Source organism: Pelecanus crispus, chromosome 1 (genome assembly GCF_030463565.1).
Source record: "Pelecanus crispus isolate bPelCri1 chromosome 1, bPelCri1.pri, whole genome shotgun sequence".
In the NCBI taxonomy this organism is placed as follows: Eukaryota; Metazoa; Chordata; class Aves; order Pelecaniformes; family Pelecanidae; genus Pelecanus; species Pelecanus crispus.
Window position 1 is genome coordinate 179,390,873 of NC_134643.1, and position 24,906 is coordinate 179,415,778.

The window sequence follows — 24,906 nt, forward strand, 5'->3', positions numbered from 1 at the left end:
TGACAAAGGAAGTAGAAAACTTTTTAAGTAGTGATTTTATCAATCAGAAAAAGGATATGTCAAAATATACACATCAAAATTGTTGCTAGATTTCTTGTTTAATTACTGTTTTTCTTCATGAATGTATTAAAGTAATGAATCTTAATTCAATTTAATCATTCCTTTGGACTCATTCAGTGTGCAATGTGATGATATAACTCTAGTAAATTAAAACAGCATATGAAATCTGCAGCAATTAAATGCATTTTATTGCAGATTTAGGATGAGTAGTGAGTAAACTTATTTTCCAGATAGTCTGTTCTTCCTCAGAAAACTCAGTAGAGCTAACTCTGTTACCTGCACTAATGGGGGTCTGTGGTATCCCTCAGAAAAAAAAGTCAGATAAAATATGCATTAAATGTGCTGATGTAGTAGGGTGGCAGAGCTAGCCAAGATCCACTCTGGCCACTGCTGATCCAGATCTAGCAGGCCCTGATGACTCATTCTGAAACATGTGCACTCATTTGGAAGGCTCTTTTCCCTACTTCATAGCATTTTCTGTTGTGGGAAAACTTAGCTAGGCATACCGGACTACGTGCTGCTTCCCAGGGAGTGCTCTGGGACTGGAAGAACTGACACTGGCCCTTGCTGATCATGTGCAAAGTCAGTTAGGTGCTTCTCTCCTGTACATTTACATTTTTCAGAGATGCTGTGCTTGGCTTTGCAAACTGTTAAGCGTAGACACATAGGTTTTGAACACAGCTGGGTTTATAGTGAGTGCTCTAAGCACTTTGTCACTGTACCTTATCAGATCTAAAAGAATGTGTGTGTGTTTTCTCCCTAAATCATCTTCTGTATTCCATGTCTTATTGCAGGTAGAAGTCAAAGCTATTCCTGTTTCTCAGAAGAAAACATCTTTGCAACAAGAACAGGTTAAGAAGGTACAACGGATACCAGGGAGTCCTGCAACAGCTGCTTCCCCTAGCAGTGATATGACCTTTGGAGGACTTCCTTCACCCAAGCTTGATTCTTCCTATGAGCCAATGATAGTAAAAGAAGCTCGATATATTGCTATTACAATGATGAAGGTAAATTGCTGTTGTTTTAGCAATATAACTATACAATTCAGTATTCAAAGTTTGTAAAGGTATGCAAAGGAGAAGGAAAAAAGTATATTTCAGTTTGGTCACAATCCAAAAATACATTAATTACAAATTACTTTGATTATATTTAAGTTCAGCAGAAAACTAGGTGCATCAAAAGGGCTAATTGCCTGAACTTTAAAGCAGTTATAAACTGGATTAGCATTTAAAAAGAAAAGTTGTCTTTGATTTTGATTACACTGATTAACAAACTAGTCTGAGTCACTCAAAAGAAATGAAAACAGCTATTGAAATGGTCGAGGGGAAGTCAAACCAATGTATCCATATAGAGTTGGAGTGTTACAGTGAATCTATATTAAAAACTGTAACTGGTGAACATAGATAAAAATAGGAGCTCAGCACAGTAAAAAGACCATATGAATGATTTCTGTATCAATGCATAAATATTAAACAACATCTGTTGAAATTAGCCACTGTCAAATGGATCAGCTCAGAGACTTTGCCAGCGACAGTTTTTAAAGAGGTGAAAACTGAACAGTTAGTATTGATTTGAGTATATTTTAGAACCCACGATATACTTACATATATAACATACTGACCCAGTTAAGAGATGTGACATGATGCACATAGCTAGTGGTTAGACAACTTAGTAAGACATGATTAATCAGGAGTTAGAGAAGGATAATACGTAGTATAGTCAATGTGGACTTATGTCAGGGGGAATCAGCAAACTAGCATCTTTGAGAGTCTACAGGATTGTTGTCTATAGAGCATAGTGCTGTGGTAGCTATGTGTAAATAGTGCAACTGGCTACTAAATAGTGTCTTAATGGTGCAATGAAGGAACTATGAAATAAGTATGGTGTACAACAAATGGTTTAAAAACTTGTTAAATCACATATCTGAAAAGATACGTAGAACCAAAGGGTGTGTATCAAGGAGACAAGTGTGGTTGGTTGGTTTGGTTTTGTGGGTTGTTTTTGTTGTGGGTTTTTTTTTTTTTTTTTTTTTAATTTGGGGTACTGCAAAGATCACTTCTTCGCTTGATGCTGCTTGCTATTTTTACCAGTGACTTGAGGGGGGGCAGGAAATACATTATTTATTCAAAGTTGGAACCCAGATGGGATTTCTTATAACCATTGTCCACAGGCATTTGCTGCTTCTTTTCCAGTAACAGGTCTTAAACCTGCTCCCACAGATGTTACAGTGGCACACCCTGCAATGCACTAGATACTCTGGAGTAACTGGCTGTGGAGCAAGCACAAGGTGTCCAGAAATTAATCTCTAGATTTCATGGACCCTCTGAGCGAAGAGTGCTTGATGTTAGCTAGTTAACTTGTAATAAATTTTAACTTGAATCAGGCTAAGATAAAATGAAAATGCAAGTATCCATTTAAAGCCATCTTAGTAGATAGTGACAGTACAAATGTTTGTAAAGATAAAAGTGAAAAAGATGCAAACCAAAGTAAAATACAAGAAGTCTCTCTCTACTTGTTGAAAGGTGCTTGGCTTCTACATTTAACACCTTTTTGGGGAATCTTCTAGAAGTTCCTTTCAGATTAAGTCTTTTCAATGCAAAACTCTAACTTTTTTTTTTTAATTCTGAAGAGAGCTGATATTTTGCTGCTTAAATTAAGGACTGTCTGACATTGTGAGAAATGCAGATGTGTTACCTGCTATTCTTGATTAGCTTGCAATCAACTGCACTGATTCAAGAAAGTGTAAAAATGCTCTTCTACTTCCCTCCCTGCATTACTCAGCGCACTTATTTCAGTGTAAAAAGCAGATGTCCCCTGATATTTTCGGTTTTTACCAGCCTGCATGTTGTATCAGTACTTGATAGAAACATCCAAACTTGATTAGAAACTGTAGCTGCTCACCTCATGACAATAAATTGACATGTCTGGGGGACTGATACCCAAAACCACATCTTGGAGAGAGACCCAAAATGGCTGATCTGCATGTATGTTGAAATGTTCTTATCCCACCTCTTCTCCCCCTGTTGTTTTTGATTTAACATGGGAATCTGATAACTCAGCAACTGTTGCAGCCCAGAGATATTCTTGCTGAGGTACTTCATGCAGTTCTGGGACTACCATTATCTACTTCTTATAGGGCTTTTCAGTGCAGTCATTTCACAAGAAACTTGAAGTAAACCATTTTGTTTCTAGTGGGTATCAATGGCAATATTGCCTCAATATAGAGGGAATTTCTTCACTTTGAGTAGAAAGAAAGAAGATCCACTGGGCTGGTTTGCAGTTTTTGACCTGCAACACATTTGCTTTCATAACTTCTCATTGTCTTCAATGCACTGTCTGCTGATCTCAAAACTACTGTATCCCATATATCTTTGGATTTCCTCAAGCCAAGCACCAATCAACCATGTCCACAGTGGTGAGAGGCAGTGTTTGGCCTATTGGTGGCAGTAGCATGAGTTTTTAGGTATTCTGGTCCTTGTTTTTTATGTCACCATCTCCCTCCAATTCAAATAGATATTTAAAAAGATATCTGCAGCCAGGCAGGACAGTGCAGTCTTGATTGCATCTTGTGCTGTAGACAGTGTACACTTGCTGGCAGGTCATGAGATAGAGGATGTTTCAGGTAGTTTCAGAGAATTGATCCCTTTTTCTGCTAGTCTGCAGAGTTTGGTAAAAGAGTTTCAAGAGGATCCTTTATTGATGAATCTAGAGATGTCTGACTCCCCTAGGCAAATGATCAGGATTGTGCTCACTACCTACATTTGGAAGCTATACGGATAGGCTGCAGAAAGTGTTAGAAAAGTCCTGGGACACAGACAGCTCAAACTAAAAACTGCAGAATCTCAACCATTTCTGCATGTTGGTGGGCAAAGCCCAGATTATGTCAGATAAGGCAAGTCTTTGCATTGCTTGAACTGTCTCTGATTTTCTCTGCTGGGAGAACAGTGAAATCTAGACTTTGTAACTGGTATCTTATATACTGTATGCTTTCTGAATAGCATATGGCTGCTTCCCAGCTGTTTAAGACGTGTTTTCTAAATTTCACTTAAACTATTTAATGATCTGACGGCATTCTCTGAAATTCTCACCCCCATCCATGTTCAGAACAGATTTCTGTCTTTCAATTTAAGGTGATTAATGAAAAGCTTGCTTCCTTTTTTGTTCTCCGACATTAGTTTATCACAATTTGTTTTATTTCTAAGGCAGTGATTTTGTAACAGTTTAGGCTTATCTATCCCATCCATCTTCTAGAAAGCATATGGTCCCAATCTAGACTAGGGAATTAAACTGGCATAAACTATTTACTTTTATATTTTTAAGGTTAGTTTTCTACTGGCTTGGTAGTCTTAGCATAGACACTGGCATTCTCATGGGAGGCTATAGAGAAGGCAAAGTCAGACTTCTTGGACTTGTACAGGGAAAGGATGTGGGGCAAGGGACACAACTGGGGAAAAGGGAAATTCTGGTTACATATTAGGAGGAAAAAAATTTCAATGAGAGTTGTCAAACTGGAACAGGCTGCCCAAAGAGGCTGTGGAATCTCTGTCCTTGGGGATACTCAAAACTTAACTGGATACACCCCTGAAGAAGCTGACCCAATTTGAAAGCAGGATATAATTTTCGAGGGTGGCTCTGCTTTGAGCAGGGGGTTGAACTCTATTACCTCTGGAGGTCTCTTCCAACATAAATTGTTGTATACTTCTATGGTATGCAAAATTATGAGAACAATATGGTGATATCATGTCAGCACAGACTTAGATTCACTGAAATCATCATGGTGCTGTATCCCTTAGATACTATGTGGATATTTGTGCCTACAAGGAAGTTGAAATGTAGCTTATGAAAATAATTCATAGGGGCTTTATGTAAGTGCAATTGGAAGAGATGCAAATACTTGACTGTGAGCAAAGCTTTTGTTAGAAATAAGTGTCTTTATTATGTAAATAATGGCAATTTAAAGGGAAGGATACTTGTTTCATATATGGTATATGTGTGTGTTTCTGTGCTTTGGAATTGGTTTCTGGTTCCCTGGTCAATGCTTCTGCTAAGTGTAAAATTAGATTAGTATGTTCTTTGAGAAAATACTCTGCTTTCTTTTATTCATGGCTTTAGTGTAATTGATAACTGTTGATTTTATGTTTGTTGAATTTCATCTATTTATAGGCATATGAAAATTATTCTTTTGAAGAACTACGCTTTGCTTCACCAACACCAAAGAGGTAAACATTAAAGAATTACTTTTTAATAGGGACTAAAATTAATATGTCCTGTCACTTCTACTTACACCCAGAGTCACAAGCCTTGACTGACAAATAATCTTGTCTAAAGGTGGAAACACTACAAAAATTGTGTAGTATTGTGTTTTCTTAAACTTAGAGATTCTGTTTAAAATCTTTCATTCTTAGTTGTTTTAATGTTGATTCCTTATTTGTATTACCTACTCCTTGAATGTGTTCTTTCATCATTTGCTATAAATAAATGTGGTATAGAGGTTTATAACTTCTAAATAATATGGGATTAGTACATTGGATGGGGGAAAAATGGTATTTAGATGACCTGAAAGGAAGGAAGGGGAAAAAAAAAAAAATACTAGCTTCCAAATTATTACAAACAATTTTCAAGATGACAGTGATTGTTTAATGATTTTCATTTTTTTTGTTTATGTCTAGACCCAGTGAAAACATGTTGATCAGAGTCAATAATGATGGAACATACTGTGCAAACTGGACTCCTGGAGCTGTTGGTCTCTACACCATCCATGTTACTATAGATGGCATTGAAATAGGTATTTAATTTTCACTACACTGAAGCAGAAATTACCTTATATTGAGTTTGTATACTGATAAACGTATGTCTTGGTGCTCATAAGATTTAGTATTAAAGTTCATAGCAAGATCTAGCACCTGAGTTTTGGTTCAGAAGCCTTCTATCTAATTCCCTCTTCTTTCTCAAAAGAAAAAAAGACCACAGCTATTCTCTCCTTGAAATATGAATATATTTGGGAAGTCACGTATTTATAATGTGGTTGGACTCCCAAGATTAATAGAGTTTCTTATTCTCTGCTCTCAATGTTGCAAGAAAAATGTCTTGTTTCAGTGATGAGTGACAGAGATGTATAGTTAAAGGGGAAAAAAAAAACACTGAAGAACCTAGGAAAAGGGAAAATTGCTCCTGACCATGCAGGAGTAAATAATGTCATTTCTTCTGCAACTGCAGGTTGTGTTTATTGCAGACAGATAAGGGAGTGGTTATTTTGCCTACTCTGAGTTGTAGCACAGATAAACTGTAGTTACTGTTTGACTGATACATCCCCTTAGATATTTTTTTTTTTAACTTAGTCTTTGTTTGTTTATAGATGCTGGACTAGAAGTGAAAGTAAAAGATCCTCCAAAGGGAATGATACCTCCTGGAACTCAACTTATTAAACCAAAAGCAGAGCCCCAGCCAAACAAGGTTTGGAGAACTGGGAAAAAAAACCAGATACTATATTTGGGTGGCATTTTATTGTTGTTTAATACATACTTTATCATGTTATAGCGGTGCAGGACTTAAGGATGTTTGCAAAACACTTTAATGTGCTGAATGGAATGAAATTCATACACTGGATAAAATGAAAGATATTAATTCCATTTTCTTTCTGTCTATCCATTAACAAAACTATTAGAATTTTAGAGACACTGCCTTAGTCTTGGCTTGTCACACAAACATTGTGCAACCATTATGAAAGCCACAGACTGCATTCTGTAATATTATTAGTTCTCATTCTTTGATATTGTGCTATGAAATTCATTGTACAAAGGGCTTTACAAAGATTTTTTTGGTTTGTGATAAGGATCTTTCGTCAGTCAATATAAAATCCAAAATTAGTTTCTTTAGTGATATCTTCTTTTCTTAGAATATCATAATTTTATTTTTACAAGTTATCCTTTCTGTAGCTTTTGACTTCCCCTTCACTTTATCATTCCACCCTGAAGGACTAAAGTAGACACAAATAATGGAAAGCTGAAAGGCGGTGTGGCAGTGCTATAAGAAAAATGCCCAGATGACAGAACCATCTTCCACTTCCTCTTAGATGCAAAGGAAGGGATATTAAACAAGGCACTGAATCTTTTTTTCATGGAATAAACCTATATTAAAAGATATGGAATTCTGAAATACCACAAGGTTATCCTTCTTTGTCTTATTACAACTGCAAAGGTGGCTAAGAAATACATAGTTACAAAAAGGATCAGGTGTTTGCCAACTTTTTACCTATACAGCATGTCCTGATTTATTTGTTTTCCAACTTTCTGAATGATCTAGAGACAGTAACTTTGTTGTATAGTTCCCCAGTCTGTAAATGCATCCAGTGTCTGCTTCTGCCACTAACAAGATTCGTTTCCGTGCACCCACACCTCAAAACAAAAATAATAAATTTACCTTTAGTTTCCACACAATTTTTTATCCCTCACTGCTTCCCCAACCCCCTTGCCCCCCAAACAAATACTTTTAGGCTTTCTCCCTTCTCTTGGAAAGAAGACTTCCTGGCTACTTCATTATCTTAATTAAAACTCCCAATTCCTACTGGGTGAGATTCATCTCACAGAACTTAATGATATCTCCATCCAAGCTGATTATCATATGTGGTGTTTGCTGTCACCAAAGTGAGACACATCTGGTCTAAGATGAGATAAATTGCTGGATGGAAGTGCTGTCTGTCTTTTCAGTTATTACAGTGGGAATTGAGGTGGCTGGTTCATACACGATAGCTACATTTTTGTCAAGTAACAGTCTTCAGGATAGTTAAAAATACTTGACAAAAGTTAGGTCTCTGGTATTCTGAGGCATTACCTAGTATCATCATCTCCCTGTGTTGTTCTACTTGCATGTCTTGTTTCTTGTTTGAAGTTGTCGTTTCTTTGAAAGAGGAACCATCTTTCTGTCCTGTATATAGTGTCTGTAGACCCTGCTGCAAAAATACACTAGACTTTTCATGGTAAATCATTTTAGCAGTTGTCTGTCTTCTGTGTTGTGATACATCACGTAACAAACCAGGTTAGAATAGTTCTGTCTGTGAAAAGCAGTATTATAAATAATACAGAAAGGTGATTTATTGCACTATGCTCCATGCTTCTGAAGCCAAGAATGCAGATTAGAGATGTATCAGTCAGAGACAGTCCAATATACCGAATCATGCTTTGCTGAGGAAAAAAAGGCTTTGTTGAGCTCTAGAAGCTTCTTCCTCCTCTTTGTCAGCCTGAAATTTCAGGTAGTTATAACCAATGGACACTAACAGTGGATTCTCAGTGGTGATCTGTTCTTAACTAGAAACACCAAAATATTTTCATTGAGGCGGTGGAACATTCCAGTTTTATAGTCAAACCTTACTTGAATCACAAGATGCAAATGGATACTGTATTATGATTTTGTATTGATTTCTTCATTTTTGAAGTCAGATGAAAATCTGGTTTTCCTGTCCATCCAAGTTGGTAAAGGAGATTATCATAGTGATCTGTATTCAGCCTGGAGTACATGACCCACAAGAACTGCTGCCTTCTCATTGGCTGTGAAACTTAGATTAACTAATTTGCAGGGAATTCCATCCCACATCCTATTGAGGGAAACATTCTCTTTCAAGCTATGTAATGTAATTCCAGGGTATTTGGAACCAACAAGAAGAAAGTAGTCCTAATTTAGCTGAATTGGAAGGGGCAAGACTGGTACCAGAATGATTGGTCACTAATATGTTTTGACTGTTTCTACTGTCCTGACATGACTGAACAAGTAGCTAGCATCAATTGCAAAAAAACCCACCAAACCCAAAAGCTCTGGCCAGTGGGTGTTTTTTTGCATCCCTTCATAGAAGGTTAACCCCCTTGTTAAGGTTCCTTTATCCTATACAACACACCTTTCTGTGCTGCGAGGTGTACTGCTTTTCAGATTCACCAAATAAGAAGGCACAGCAACAAAGCTCTTGAAAACTGCTGTGCACTGTAAGGAAGATGTAGCTCTTAAGTGCTATGCCTTTCTGCATTAGTCATGTCTTTTAGTCGGAGTCGAGTTTGTGTATGCTCCATGGAAGAACTGGCTACGGGCGTGTTACAGGACAGGTTACAGAACTACTGTGCCATAGAGAAATATTTCAAGCGAAGAGTTGTTATATCAGAAAGAAGACTCGGATAATTAAGTTTTTCATGATGGTCAGATGATCAGAAATGAGCATAAGCGAACTTTTAATCTGTTTTTTGTTATATTGTCTGTCAGTGGATCTGATCCCTGAACAGTTTGTAGTTACAACTTGAAGTTTACTATTAACTGGTTAGCTGCTGCAAAGGGGAAAAATGCTCCTTCCAGGCCTGTGCGTATCCAAATCTAGTATGACGAGTATGAGGAGTTCTTCCTCTAAATTCAAGTTTTTAATCCAAGTTCCAGCCAACCTGTCATATGATTTTCTGAAGTAACATTTTGGGGTAATAGTGCAGGGACCACTAGTTTACAAGGCTTTGTTTATAGGCTCATCTATATTGAGAATGCTGCCAGCAGTGATTCAGCCTTATATTTTTACAAGGACCTTGGAAGTCTTAGTTTTGCCTGTTGAGAAAAATCTAAATCCTTGGAGTAACAGGATTATTAGTAAGCAAAACCTTGCACATTTTGGAGTAAGCTACATTTGAAATTCTTTACATGCTTCTGTTCATTTTAAAATTAGCCTTAAAATAAATACCATTTCTTAAAATAAATAACTTCTGCAGGGAAAAAAAAAAAGAATTCATGCACTTAGCTGTTACCTTTCATTACTTTTTCCTGAGTTTATTCTTTCCATATCATTCTGTGCTTTATGTTAAGTTAAAGGTTGAGTCCATACTCCAGTTGATATTTTTTTTAGTTTTACGTGTGGACTTTGAAAATAACCTTCCAAGAAAAAGGTTTTATACCACAGGCATAGAATGTATGCACTTCTTAAAACCAGAGACCAAAAGGATGGCTTACGTTTGTTCTCTGTGGGACAGGTGCCTGATAATGTGTTTGAATGGTGAAAAAATGATCGTGAATAACAACTGGGAGATTTTGGAGGCTGTAGTAAATCAAACTAGCAACAAGGAGCATCTGATCTAACCTTCTTGTGAAAAAGGGATAAACTATTGAAACAGCTATTTGAAAAATAAAATAAAGAAGTAGAAAGATCTGTTGTTTTTCTGTTTTTAAATGGCTATTTAAACTCTTTAGCTAAGGAAAATACCAGTATTTTGGCCAAAAAGCTGACTGAACAGAATGTTATGGTAGTGCAAATGGGAACCGGTAATCCCAGGTTGATCAGTCACTGGAAATACTAAATTTGAAAAGGCAAAACCCTTGAAACTTGCAAGAATTAATAAAATGGGGGCTGGGGGGGCAGTTAAAAGAATCAGAAGCTTGTACTGAATATTGTGTGGTATAACAGAGATCTTGCCCAGACTGAGTCGATGCACTTTCAGGGTTTTTTTGAACATCATGATTTTATTGGTTATAGTAAAAAAAATGAAGTTTTACACAGCAGCCATGGGAAACTAGCAACAAACTGTAACTCCTAGACTGCCATCTTGTCACTAGCATTTCAGAATCTGTTAAACCTATTTCTTTTTATTCTTTGAGAACTCTGTTCCAATTTTTTCTTCCTTACTGTCTTCCTTTGCTTCTCTTAGGTTCGCAAATTTGTGGCCAAGGACAGTGCAGGGCTTCGTATCCGTAGCCACCCTTCCCTTCAGAGTGAGCAAATAGGCATAGTGAAAGTCAATGGATCCATCACTTTCATTGACGAGGTAATAAATAAGACATTTCTCTTGAAAATTGGGCTAAGCTGTAAAGTTAATTCATGCAAATAATGGGTTTTTTTCATGTTTACATGTTGACACATATGACTTAAGAATGTAAGAGCATAAATTGCAAAAATCTAAAAATTTACTAATTTAGTTTTCCAAGCTGTCATTTCCTTTTAATTTATGTACTTGAAAACCTGTGTAACAAACTTTTGAGACTCTCAGGAAACAAAATTCTTAGAGTTCATCTTATAATAATATCTCTAAGGATTTAGCTATTCATGACTTGCTATTTCAACTCTACACAAAAATTCAGATGTAGGTGTCATTTTCATTACATCTTTCACTTACACTTCTGAAAGATCACTAGTGTGTTAGACTACTATGCATGTATTTTTCTTACAATATAACTTCATATACAAGGAATATTTTTCAAATTAATAAGTTATATCAGCAATGGAAAATGGAAAGTGGGGAACTTACGAAGCTTATGAAGGCTTGGCTTTCTTTCCTTTATTCTCTGAAAGCAACTCTTATTATTGCATGATCTGATGTAAGTTTATCTTCGCACCTTGCCTTCTAAAAAGACATGCCTCCCATTGCTTTGAAATTCTGGTTTTGTCGATATTCCTCTTTACCTCTTCTTATATTCTATCAGCATAGTGAAGATCATTACTTCCTTGCTACTATTGTCTGTTTGTCTGAAGTCTGTTAATCCTTACTAGCTACCGAACAGTTACAGGAGGGCATGGCTCGTTTTTGTTGCTTGTTTCCCATAGATCCACAATGATGATGGTGTTTGGCTGAGGCTGAATGATGAGACAATAAAGAAGTATGTTCCTAACATGAATGGTTACACTGAAGCCTGGTGTCTCTCTTTTAACCAACATCTTGGCAAGAGCCTTCTGGTACCTGTTGACGTAAGTAAAAGGTGCCTTTGAAGAATATCCAAAAGTACACTCTATCCTCATTACAAGATTTTCTTTAATTAAGGCTGCAAATGAGTCCTGAGGTAAACGATATTTTTATTACCAAATACTACCTTATATGTGTTTGCATTTTTGAGGGCTGTTGTGTAATGAGGGTGGAGTGTAGAAAGGTATGAGGCTTTTTATGTTGTAGCCTCTATTTCTAGAAGAGAAACAAAAGTGCAAGGACCGCTATAACAGTGTACAAAAGTATAATCATGTTAGATTGTGGTCTGCACCAGGTGTTTCTTCTGCAAGATGTCATTGCCCATAAAGTGGCTGACTGGTGCTGTGATTGTAGAAGAGGCTTGCAGCCTGCAGTGAATCAATGTAACTGAGGCTTTTTAAAAAAACCTGAAAAGTTCTTTAGGCTCTGTTGGGTTTTGTGTGTATATATATATATATTTTTTTTTTTTTTTTTAGTTTGACACCTGAATCCTTGAGTTATTAACTTAATAGCTAATCAAAGAATCCCAGAGCATCAAGACTGAGTAAAAAATTGAATTTATACTAAGAGTAAGCATAATTTATCTGGATAACTTTAATGGTGATCACTATCACAATTCAAAGGTTACAGGAGAAGTAGCAGGATTTTTGACAGGACAAGGAATAATGGATTTAAACTAAAGAAGAATAGATTTAGACTGTATATAAGGAAACTTTTTACAATGAGGGTGGTGAAGCACTGGAACAGGTTGCCCAGAGAGGCAGTGGAGGCCCCATCGCTGGCAACATTCAAGGTCAGGTTGGACGGGGCTCTGAGCAACCTGATCTGGTTAAAGCTGTCCCTGCTCACTGCAGGGGGGTTGGGCTAGATGATCTCTAAAGGTCCCTTCCAACCCAAAGCATTCTGTGATTCTACACCTTCTCTGTAAACAAGATAGTTTAAAAAAATATTTTAAAAACACAGAAAGAAAAAAGTATATTAGCTAAACCAATGTTTCTCAAAATATTTCTGAAATTGCAGGCCTTTCTGGCTCATCTGGTTTGGTGCATTCCCCAGAGCGGGCAGTACTTTGGTTTCTTCAGAGCAGAATGTGAGAACCAGATCTAATTGCTAATACAGCTCTTTAGATTTGATTTGCCTTTTATGTGAGTGAGCTGCTGCTGCAGTTGAAGATAGTTAACAAATATTTGGCTAAATTAAACACCTGCAGCCAGTAATGTCACCCTGTTCATGTTTTCTGATCACAGAACAACTGAGATACTCCCAGTTCTGGTGAAACTGGGCCTGTTTGCCAGTAGCCAAATCTGGCAATTTGTAAATCCCTTGTGGCTGCAGCCTGTGTTCTGACAAACACTGTTACATGATGTGACTAGATCTTCTTCCTGTTCATCTTCTTGTCTATAAATGGTTTGTTGATATAATTCTATTTGGAGATTTCTTTCAATGAAATCCTTATTTTGGGAAGTACTTTAATATTGCATTTGGGAAGCAAATTATTTCTGTACTCAGTCATCAGTCACTTGAACACTACGACAACAGGCATGTTTATCTAGTTTGTTGTAGAATATATGAAAACATTGAAAAAATATAAGCTTTGCTTAAAATCTTGCTCACGTTTTTGGCCTTGGAAATTGATACTCATTGAAAATAGCTATAGTATACTTTCACAAAACACAAATGTTTGCATGCAGCAGTATTGTAAGCCTGGATGGGTATTACAATTTTTTTAGATTTTATTTCATTTTTTTAATGTTCCCAATACTACTTTACTTGCTGAGGGGAAAAGTTTTGAGCTCAATAGTCATGCACATGGCTAGCAAGAACTTACTGGGTGCTACATTTCAAATGGCTCTAGTACATACTTACTTCTAGAGAAGAAAGTACCCTGTGGTCTCTGAGAAAAGTTTGAAAGGAAATGGCTGTCATAAATAGAGTATTCAGTCTTGATAAATAAGTAGGACTGGTACAATGGAATGTGAAAAGCAGCATTTAATTATCATACATTTCACTCAATGCTTCTGTAAAGTTCAGATAAAATGTTATAGGTCTTTTTTTCTTAAACAGTGCTGTGAATTGGTTTTGATATCATTTGGACTATTAGGAGTTGGTAGATATTACTAATTTTCCTTTAACTAACCAGTTATATTACATATAATGTAATATGTAATATTACGTATTATATATAATGGCACAAGGTAAAAGTCACGTGCTTTCTTAGCTTCTGATCAGTAAGCAGCCAGTGGCCAACATACCAAAAATCTTACAAAAGCAACTATTATAACAATGTAGCTATGTATAGTAAGAGGTGTGCATTGAGCTAGTTTCAGATGAAAGTTTCTTTGCATCTCTCATATTTACAAATTTTTGAAAGGACTTAGGATGTCCTGAAGCTATTTAATTTCATTATGACCATATTTAGGTATTAGGATTTGTTGGTTTGATTCATAATAATAGGAGAAAAAAGGAAAAAATGTTCTCAAACATTTTCTTTCTTTCTTAAAGGCCACAAAGCAAAAGTGAAGGTTGAGTGGCTTGATTTTGATTGCCTTAGTCTTTAATGCATGCTATCATAGCATTATGCACCACGTACCTTGATGAAATTCAGTAAACTCTTTTGTAAGCTCCTGATTTTTTGTAACTCAGTTTAAAGCTCTTTCCTGCTAAATCTTCATAAAGTGATACTGCTTTCTTGGCAGAAAGTTTTAAAATAAAATCTCTTTTAACTTGATTACTGAGGTGAGAATATTCACAAATGTATGTGTCTCTTTCTCTAAACTGTCTGAGAAGAACTGTATTTTTATAAAGTTGTCAAATTTGATCATGCAGTCTTCTAGGGGTGAATGACTCATATGGCAAAAGATGTTCAATTAAGCAATAAATACTAAAGGTTCTGTTGATTAAACTGTGAAATAACCCATATCTCCTCATCCTTTTCTGTTGGTTCGGGTAGCTGAATGGCACGATGAGCAGAACGCAGTAAAAAAATCTGTTCATATACAAGATTTTTGGAATCCAAAGTTGTTCTACCAGTATTGGTTTCAGAAGGAAGAAACAGACTGGAAAAAGTGTCTCATGTGACTGAAAATACAAATGGAAAATCAAGTGGCTGAATTAGTCACTGTATTCCCAGTTCAAATGAATGTCACATTACTTTTATTAGTCTTAACTTACGAGTGTGCAGACTTGGCAACTCTGATTACATTACTTTGTCACATTTAAGCATACAGGCTTTTTCTAATCATCCCTTAAGTAACTAAAATCAGTACATTTTGTAAAATATATTTAAGGTATGTTTTTTAAAGAAAGCTTAAATTCTATTTCATCACTGTATTAATAGAACAGTGAACAAAGGAAAAAAGTAGACTTTTTCAGCAGTGTTAATTTCAGCTCTTGTTCTCCTGACATACAAATACAATATATACAGTATTTACATTTTATGTTTCTTGGTAGACATTAACCATGTATTTAGGATAAAGCAAATATTGAGTATCTTAGATCTCCTAAATATACTGTTTTTGTATATTTTGATGAAAGCTGCTATATTTAAAGAGAAAGAACCATAGGAAAGCAGAGATCCATTATAGTTGCCAAACTTTATTTGAGCTGTGGTCATTTACCTTCTTAAGAAAAGCTGTATAGTCAAATCCTTTCTTGAGGAGCTGCTACGTAGCCATTGATCTAAAATTGAGCATCCAGTCCATTGTAGGTAATATGATTATGAGACTATGAATTTAACAGGTGGTGATTTTGGGTAAGCGTATGAGTTTTAATAGATTGCCATTTTTGGATAAGCTGCTTCCTTCCCTGCTAGTTACTTTTCCTTCTGTCTTGCTACATTCAGTTAACTGTTTTTGAAAAAAATACTTGTTAAGTTCCTTACATGGGCAGTCACGTATTTGTGCTTACACACAGTACTTAGTAGAAAGGTACATACAGCGTAAAATAGTACACACTAGGGAAAAAAAGAATCTTATCTTGGTGAAGCTCTGGAACTTGACTTTTCAAAAATCATATGCTAAATATGTTTTTGTTACTTCATTTTAAATGTCAAACTTTTATTGTAAGGAATATTGTACCCTGCTGCCCAGTTATATTATTACATTCCCCAACCACCATAGGCAAGCAGGATTGATAAACTGCAAGTTTTTCAAACAATTATTGCAGTGAAAGAACGAACCAAAATTAGTATGTAGACTGCAGAGTTTGATCACAGAACCTCAGAAAGCTGAACGTTCTGTGGAAATGTTGAAGAACGTTCACAAGAGATTTCTGCCATTGTTTTAGGCATGATGCAAAGCAATTGGAGAGTAAGACTGTGTTGGGTAAAATGTCAACATGGTTGTTTTAAGATTAGCCTTAGCTTTCAAAAATAGTATTAATTGAGATTTTAAGTGCTTCTTAATGGTATGCTAATTTTTGGTAGCAAAATGAAGTTAATTTAATTTTTTTTTTTATTTCTGAAACTTAAACTTTATTGGAAAAAAGTATGAGTGTTTTTCTGGAAGAATTCCTGAAATTACTTTTAGTTTTTGGAAGGGAAAGCTTGAAAGAAAAAAATGAACTAAAGCTACAGATGGTAGCATAAGGACTAAATATAAAGCTTGTATGTAGTAGTTTCTTCAGAATGAAAACTTCATTGTCAAATACATGCCTGATCTATTCATCTAAACTGGTGTACAGTGTGCTAATAGCCAGGAACATGTAAAGTTCCCAGAGCAAAAGAGACCTTCTAGTTGGATCTTCTCAGTGTTGCTAAGCCAGCAGTGTCCTACTTCACTGCTGTTGGTTTTTTTATGTTTTACACATACCGCTTTATAACATACAAAAGCGGATCTTTGATACGATACTTAAATATTTTAGGTATGGATAGTCCATGTTGCTCTGTACAGTAGAAGTCCGTCACAAAATATGAGCTATACTGCAAAGTAATATAAATAGTCCATTAAACTATGCTGGATGCCTATGAAGTACACTCTCATTAGGCAAATGTAGACTTCTTATAGTTGTCATAGTTTTATGTCAAATTGATTAAGCCTTTACTCTGCCGATCTTCCTATCTAACACCCTCCCCACCTTCCCCAATGCCCCAAAACATATTTCACTAGTGTGTGTATCTCACTCTTTCAATTTTGGGTAGAGGTACTAAATGATAAAGAAGTGCTGGTGTTTGACAAGTTCCCTGTTTTTGTCAAAATTGCAAGTCATTTGCATTACTGAAACTTGATGTAAGCAGAAGTTTTGCAAGCAATGTATAGCTAGATGATTTGCTCCTATCATGAGTTAGAAGTCTGGATTTACTTACTTCTAATGTGTTAATGTTTTTTCAAGGAATACAGAGGAGGCATGTCAAGAGTGTTTTGTAGTTGTTTCTGCTTAAAGGGGTTCATTGCCTTTTCTTTAACTACTGTTAAATTTTAATGTGACTGCTGTCCATTGGTTCCCCTATCAGGATGGGGATAGGAAATAAGATTTTGATACCTCTGTTCATATAGATAAAATGGTGGCTTTGCCAAAGGGATTCTGTCATAAATACTGATTATTAATACTACTGTATATGTACTATTAATTCTTTCATTTGACAGGAACAGTAAAGATCTCTTAGAAATTATTAGAAACCAGTTTATGGAGAAAAGATGGCTGCTTTTTCATGTTTTCCAGTGATTAAAAGATGCTGTCCTAGCCATTCTGTGGGAGGAAAAAATATACAGAAAAGCAGTGCTCCTTTCTATAGTACAGGCAATTGGTTATAAAATTAGTGAGCTCTCTCTGGCAGCTCCATTTGGTTTATGATAATTCATAATAAACTAGTAAATACACTGTATGTTTTATAAAGCTAATGAAATCTTAGCGACCGTTCTCCTTACAGCACTCTGAAATTTTTGGCTCTGGTAAAGAGTGCGATTTTGATGTGCAAACTGATGAAATCATTCTGTGCAAGTGAATTGCTTTCAGCAATAGCGAGCTTAGCCCTTCTGTGTCTTTTCAGTTTTGACTTGGTGACTAAAAGTCCATGTGCAGTTGTTCTGCAATAATTGAAATTATCTTTCAGAACATCAGACTGTCTTGCTATAAAACTGTGGTTTGTGGTGGGACCACCTACTGTTTCATTGTAACAGAAGTGTGGGATTTTTCTGTGCACGAAGTCTCAAGCTTTATAAGAAATGTCTGGCTCTTAATTTCAGTAAATGGCATGACACACTACATCCATTTCGAGCTTTTGACATATTAAACTGTTTTTGTTTAATGGATGATTTGCCATGGTGAGCAATGGACTCAGGTGACTTGATTAGGAAAACAAAACTTTCCCCTTTTGCAAAACATTCTACCAGTAAATTTACTTGTGGAGAAAGTTTGCGTTATAGTACCTCTTCCTCCGATGTTTCTTTGTTCCCATTTCTTTGTTGATATATGTCTTTTTTTTTAAACTTTGTTGCTCAGAATGTCTTTAATGCTAGCCAAGGAGTAAGGGATTTGGACTTTTTTTCATGGACTTCCAAAGCTTTACCCCTTAAGGTGAGTTACATGACAGGAACAGTCACACTGTATCTCATGTTTTCAGATTGTACCTTATGATTCAATATTATGCTAAATATTCTTTGAAGTCTGTTTTACTTTGAATTATTTTTACAGGAAATAGCAATTTGCATAGAACGCCGTATCTGTGTCTCTTCCTTTAGGATGAGAAAAAAATACCAGGGCAGATTATTGAATTTTTGTTAATTCACAGGTAGCACTCTGGTTTTTTTTAATGAACTAAATGAAAAATTCAGAGAGAAGGCCTAGTAACATAGTAAAGGCTTTCATTCTCTTTTTGATGCAGGATGTACTAGTAAAGTTTTTTCTGTCACTGGAGGGTACACATGAAGTTGCAGCATCTAAGATGATGATACTTGTATGAGTAAAGCCACAGATATTTAATAAATACTCAGCCCATTCTTAATCTTTCTTTAAAATTATCCAATTATAGGAACAAGTTATGTTATGTACAGTTAAGCAGTTTAAATCATCTACAGAAGTGCTCGTCTAAATCTCTTTGCAGCCTTATAGTGACTTCAGTTTTTTTCATGTGAACTTTGTAATGAAGATGACACTCAGTGTTGTACGTATCGGTTTAGAGATTTAAAAACTTCTTTTTTCCACCGAATCTTTTTCCCCAAAATAGCAAACTTCTTTATTGTTATATAAAGATCTAGACAATGTATAAACTGTCTTTAAAACATACAGAATTTTTTTTTTTTCCTTGAACTGGTGTACCTCATCTTGCATTAACTTGCTTTGAAACTTACATATTTAAAGAACAGATTCATTTCTGTATTAAGGCTTCTTGGAAAGACTGCTGTATTACTCTGCACATAGTGCACAGACTTCAATAAAAAAAAGCTGAAAATATGATAATTAAAGAGATCAGAAGAAATTGCATTAATTAAAAAGGAAATAACATAAGTAGAAGTTTGGTTTAAAACTGATAAAAGAAAGTATTCTTTTACACAGCAGGAAGTGAACCCCTGGAAGCTGTTGTTACAGGAGATTGTAGAGGCAGAAAGTATCAGCACATTTAGAAGAACTAAAACAAATTTATAGAAATCAGATTCATAAATAAACACTAAAGAAAATAGGCTGTACCCTCTAACATCCATAATAAAAAGATTTTAAATGCTGTTGGTTTATAAACAACAGACCACTAATAAAGACTTGTGTGCTACTTCTAAACAGCATCTCCTGTTGCCATTGCTGAAGACAATATACTGGACTAGGTGAAACACTGGCATCATCCCATAGGGCGTTACTTAGTTCTTAACTTTCAGGTGTTCTTCTAAAAGCACCTGTGACTTGCGTTATAAGCATAATAGAGCTCGCTTCTGCTTCTCACTTGCTTTCTTCTGATATATATGTGCGTTACTCCCATGCCTCATATTTTTCTGTACAATAAAGTTTTTATTAAGCTATGCCTGGCTGAAAAATCTATGCTAATATTTATCTTTTTTTAGTAACTACCAATTTTTTGTTGGTAAGAAACTCAAAAAGTGTTTTCTCTTTTCAGATTTGGGTATATATTTAATCTGCATTTGGTACCAGGTGAAATAAATTTGCAGGCCATTTTTATTGTCATAGTGAAAATAAAAAATATGCACTAGTATTTATATGTGCGTTTAAGAATCTGTGGTGTTGCTGTTACTCTTTGTCATCATTTAACCTTTATTCTAAATTAACAATGTATTCTAAATGTGAAATCAAAAAAGTAGCATATAATTTGGAAAGAGATAATATTCAAATTCCCTTTACATAGCCCCAGACTTTTTCCCAAAATTTGACAAATTCAGCAGGAGGAATGAGTGTGTATCCTGATAAATGTCAGTATGAAACAAGGTTTAGTGAAAGCGGTTAGAGTAAATAATATGTCTCTCATGGTAGATATGAGTTACTCCTTTTATAGAAATGGTTACATTTATACCACTTTTGCTTCAAGAGTAATATGGTGACTTTTCAATTAATGTGCAATTTACTAGTAGTTAGTTGTTTATGATTGCATGCTAAAATTAGCAATGTAACTAGTACCTCTTTTAGCTTTGAAATTTAGCTATTGTAGTCTTGAAGTAAATGTTTCTTATCTAAAGAGTTCAAAGGTATTATTAATAGGTTTTATTCTGTTTTGTTTTGCCTTTTTTTTTTTTTTTTTTTGATTTCTCAGGAATCTAGGTCTAATACTGATGATTTTTTCAAAGACCTAAATTCACATTGCCCACAGGAAGCAGTGATGCAAGAACAAGATATACCATTCCTCCGAGGTGGACCTGGAGTGTACAAGGTAGTGAAGACTGGCCCATCAGGTCACAACATCCGAAGCTGCCCTAACCTTAGAGGTATCCCAATTGGAATGTTAGTTCTGGGAAACAAAGTCAAGGCAGTGGGCGAGGTATGGATCCTTGTAGCTTCGGTTCATGTCTTCATAGATACCAGTATGTAACAATAGTAAACGCAACAAAAGAATCTGCCCCTGTACAGGTTTGCTTTTTTTGCCTCATGATAAATACTAACCTTTGAACTTGGTTTATATTATAAATACTAATGCAATTATGTCTTTTGCCTTTTAGATGTATGCATTGATTGGAATAATGTTAAAATTGTACTGCAGTTACATATGCTTGCTTACATATTTCTGTTACAGTATTCCTTACAAAATGTTTCTTGTTCTACTTTTTGGTCATGCTCTTTGAAAGAATTTTGTTTCATTGAAAAAATGTTTTTCTAGGCCCTAACCAATTAACAAATCATTCTGTTTCTCTGTATTGATTGTATTGATTTGTTCAGTTGCTGAACTGTTGTTACTGTTCCCAGTTGTCCAGCTGTGGTGTTTTATGGATAAGAAGGGCTTAAGGATGAAGTGTGTCATGCTATTTCCTAAATATAATGTCAGGAGCAAAATTAGTACTCACACAAACTTTTCATACATAACTTGGTATTATAATTCTACTGTTGCAGCCACCAATAAAAAGGCATATTTTGGTGAATATCTCCTTCAAGTTTTTATTTAGGCTTCTTTGGATGTTCTAAAGTTGTGGTATTGGTGTTTTGCTTCTTCTGAACATAAACAGGTGTAAGATTTTTGGAAATACTCTTAACTGTAAGTGTGCCATAAATAGTTTTGGTCCTTCAATCTGCCTCAGCCTGTGGCCTTAATTTAAGAAACTTTTTTTTTTCCACATTCACTCTGTGATATAAAGATTGGAATGAGTGTGTTTTTCAGATACTATAATAAGTTGCTGAATCATGCTACTGAATTATCTGAAAAGTCAATAAACTGTGCTTTTTTATGTGTGTGCATCAGGTGACTAATTCAGAAGGTACGTGGGTGCAAATGGATAAGAACAGCATGGTAGAGTTCTGTGAAAGTGATGAAGGCGAGGCATGGTCGTTAGCTAGAGACAGAGGTGGAAACCAGTACCTCCGACACGAAGATGGCAAGTTGTTGTTTTGTTTTTTAAATTAACTTAGAAAAAAATTAAGCTATCTAAACAGGAAAAATAAAGAAGGAACTGAGTTCTAAACAGGCATAACATGAATTTACACTTTTTCATCTGAGTTACTTTACACAGTTGGACTTCAAAGTTGTTTTTAAACATTCTTCAAATGTTTTTTAAAAGAACGGTTAAAATATTTCCCCATGTTTTCTTCTGTACCAGTTAGGGATCATAATTTTAACCATCCTTATTTTTAAATAAGTAATTGTGCATTTTTGTTAGCTTTCTTAGGTCTATTTTGTGTCTCTATGAAAAGCAGAGCAGAATTAATTATTTATGTGCCTTTTGATTTTAAGTTTGTTAATTCTGTCACACAGCGTCCTGTTAAAAAACTGTTAACATGTTTTTTAGCACTGTATTTAAAATTAACATCAAATTAGTTAAGTGTTCTAGCTAGCAAAGTACGATTACATTCTCTTAAAATGCAGAATTTCTGTCCTGATAATTCATGTTCAGATTGAGTAAGAGCTAAAAATAATAAAAGAAAACATAAACAAAATGTTAGTACACAAAGTTTTTTATTGCTCTTTTCCCCCCTCTAATCATCCTTCTTGTTGATCTCCCTCCAAACAGGCTGTCATTATTGATCTAAAATATATTTATTTCACCCTGTATGCTTCATATTCATATCTTGAGGTACTCTGAAACTGTTATTTCCTTAGAAGATAGTCCCAGGCCATCTGGATGAGTTCTCCTGTGCAAGATTATGGGCTACTTATATTTCCTTATAAAGATGAGACAGGGAGTGATCTGTTGATATTTATACTCCTGGAGGAGATCATCTATCCAACCTCCTGGTCAGTGCAGATTCAGCTAGACCAGGTTGCTCAGGCTGTGACTAGAAAGTCAATTTCTAACTATCTCCAGCCTCTCTGGACAACCTGTTCCAGTATTTGACTCAACTTCATGGTGAAAAATTTTCCAATTACCTAATCGCAGTTTCTCATGCTGCAACTTTTGTTTATTGTCTCTTGTCCTATCACTGTGAACCTCTGAGATGAGTCTGGCTCCATCTTCCACGAACCCTACAATTAGGTAGTCAAAGGGAGCAATAAGATCTCACCTTAGCTTTCTCTTTTTAAGACTGAACAAACCCATATCTCTTAGCCTTTCCTTAGATCTTGTATGCTCTGCTGCCCTGACTGTCTTGGTGGCTTCCACTGAACTCATTTCGGTCTGTCTTCTGATGGGGAGCCTGAAACTGGACACAGCATCCCAGCTGTCCAGAGTGTCCCTCTTGTCTTTCCAATGTCTAGTAAAAATGGCTATGGATCTTCATTAGCATGATTTTGTTACAGGTGTTCTCAGAGAGAAACATTTAAGGTTCTTCTGCTGATCATAAAATTTTGGTACAGTTCCCTAGAGGCTGGTTGGTTTCAACTCACTGTTTCTTCAAGCCTTTTTTTTTTTTTTTCCTCCTTCAACATATATTTCTCTGTTTTCTGAAGAAATCTGGACTTTTTCAATTTGTAATCTCTCTACTCTGTTTATGGGATCTAATGCATCCATTTTCCAAAAGATGTCTTCTTGAAAAACTTCTACCTCGGCAGTCATTTCCTGCTTGTGCTTTTAGGTAATACTTATTGTCAGCCTCTTATTTGTTCATTATAATAGGCTCTTCGCCCTTTTTCTGGTTTAGACATCTTTTTGTTGAAAATTATTTCACTCCTGTATACTCTGATAATTATCATCACGTTACCATATTAAAACAAAGCAAATCCTTGCTAATACGTATTTGTCGTAGGCTGTTGCTACTTGACTTTAAGGTATAAAACACTCTGCAAAGAAGGGGAACAACCAAGAGTTTTTCATAAAATGTAGAAGTTGTGAAAGAAGTGTGTTTACTTAATGCTTAGCACAGTATATTTTTTTAAGTCATAGATGCTCCATTTCTAGTTATGTCTAGTAATGTTCTGAGGTGCTCAAAGAGCCCAAGTAGATTCTAGAAACTAAGTCTTTGTGTATTGGAAACAGTACCTTACTGTACCTTACTGTGCTTTCAACAGTACCTTACTGTTGAAAGCACATGTATTCAAATTAGGGTTGTTAATTTCATCATTTTCTATCCTAATATGAGGCTGTTTGCTTTTCCAGTAGAAAATAATTTCTCTGAAGTTAATAAATTAAGCAGTGTGCAAAAATTTCTATTCAATTTTACTTATTTTAAGGAATAGATATAATCTGCATTTAAGTCGCTTGACAGCGTTCTGTGTACCTTAAATAGTCTTCTCCTGATTCAATAATTTATTTATCATTTCATCCTTTCTATATGGAAAGTGACTTCTCAAGGTATATCTGTGCTTTAAGACAGAATTCCCAAATTTGGAAGAATTTAAACAAGACCCTTGTTTGAAGGTCCATCTTCAATTTCTTGATAGTTATGTACAGTTACTGAAGGATGTCTTCAAGTATATTGGTGTTCTCACAGAAGAACAGAAATGCAAGCTCCAAGCTCTGATGACAAAACTCTGTAGTAGGATTTTTACAGTCCAGTGCATTGGGATACCATCTCAGAAACTTTCTGATGCAAGTCCTATCCCTTGACATGCCTGGTTTTAGTCTTTTGTAGATGAGTATCTGTTTTTATAAGTAGCATGAAGAGAGATGTCTCTTGTGCAGTTTCAGTAGTTATCAGTGCAATTACTGAAATATTTCAATCTATTCTATGTTTCTGGTCCATCTCAGTGACAAGTAAAACTAATGAGCTTAAGCCACATCTGAAAATTATTTAAACTAACTGCTTTTATTTGCCATGAAATAAATTAGGCATACTCTGTCATCAATTTCAATGCTTTTGCTTGAGGGAAATAGCATTTGGAGGAGGTCCAACTAGATTTGCAACTGTCTATATTGTTATCCATAAATAATACCATCTTTCAGATTGCTTTTGTATTTTCATTATTTGATAATGAAATTCCTAGGAAGAAGTAGGATTGGTCAGAGACACAGCAGAAGTCATACTGAATGCCCAAGTCTGTAGGCAGATATCCAGACACTTTAGCTGAAACACTACAGCAAGATCTAGGGTTGCCTATGATTCAGAAAATTCTAGATTCTTCCCTTTTTAAACTGAGTTTAAATTTCCAACCCTCTCCCTGATATTTTTTTTTTAATTTGAGTATATGTGTTATATAACA

The 24,906-nt window shown here is 35.4% G+C and overlaps 1 protein-coding gene across 9 annotated transcripts in view; it reads left to right on the forward strand.

Moving 5' to 3' along the window:
• MYCBP2 (MYC binding protein 2) overlaps positions 1 to 24,906 on the forward strand; it is a 211,490-nt gene that overhangs the window by 128,639 nt on the left and 57,945 nt on the right. For 3 of the 9 annotated variants that reach the window (XM_075720664.1, XM_075720685.1, XM_075720691.1), the window contains 8 exons: positions 855 to 1,067; positions 5,224 to 5,279; positions 5,730 to 5,845; positions 6,416 to 6,513; positions 10,722 to 10,838; positions 11,615 to 11,755; positions 20,440 to 20,664; positions 21,577 to 21,709. In XM_075720664.1, coding sequence (XP_075576779.1) covers positions 855 to 1,067; positions 5,224 to 5,279; positions 5,730 to 5,845; positions 6,416 to 6,513; positions 10,722 to 10,838; positions 11,615 to 11,755; positions 20,440 to 20,664; positions 21,577 to 21,709 — 1,099 coding nt within the window. Of the gene's footprint in view, positions 1 to 854; positions 1,068 to 5,223; positions 5,280 to 5,729; positions 5,846 to 6,415; positions 6,514 to 10,721; positions 10,839 to 11,614; positions 11,756 to 18,188; positions 18,264 to 20,439; positions 20,665 to 21,576; positions 21,710 to 24,906 lie in introns of all 9 variants that reach the window. The other 6 variants (XM_075720658.1, XM_075720671.1, XM_075720697.1 and 3 more) reach the window with 6 other exon arrangements.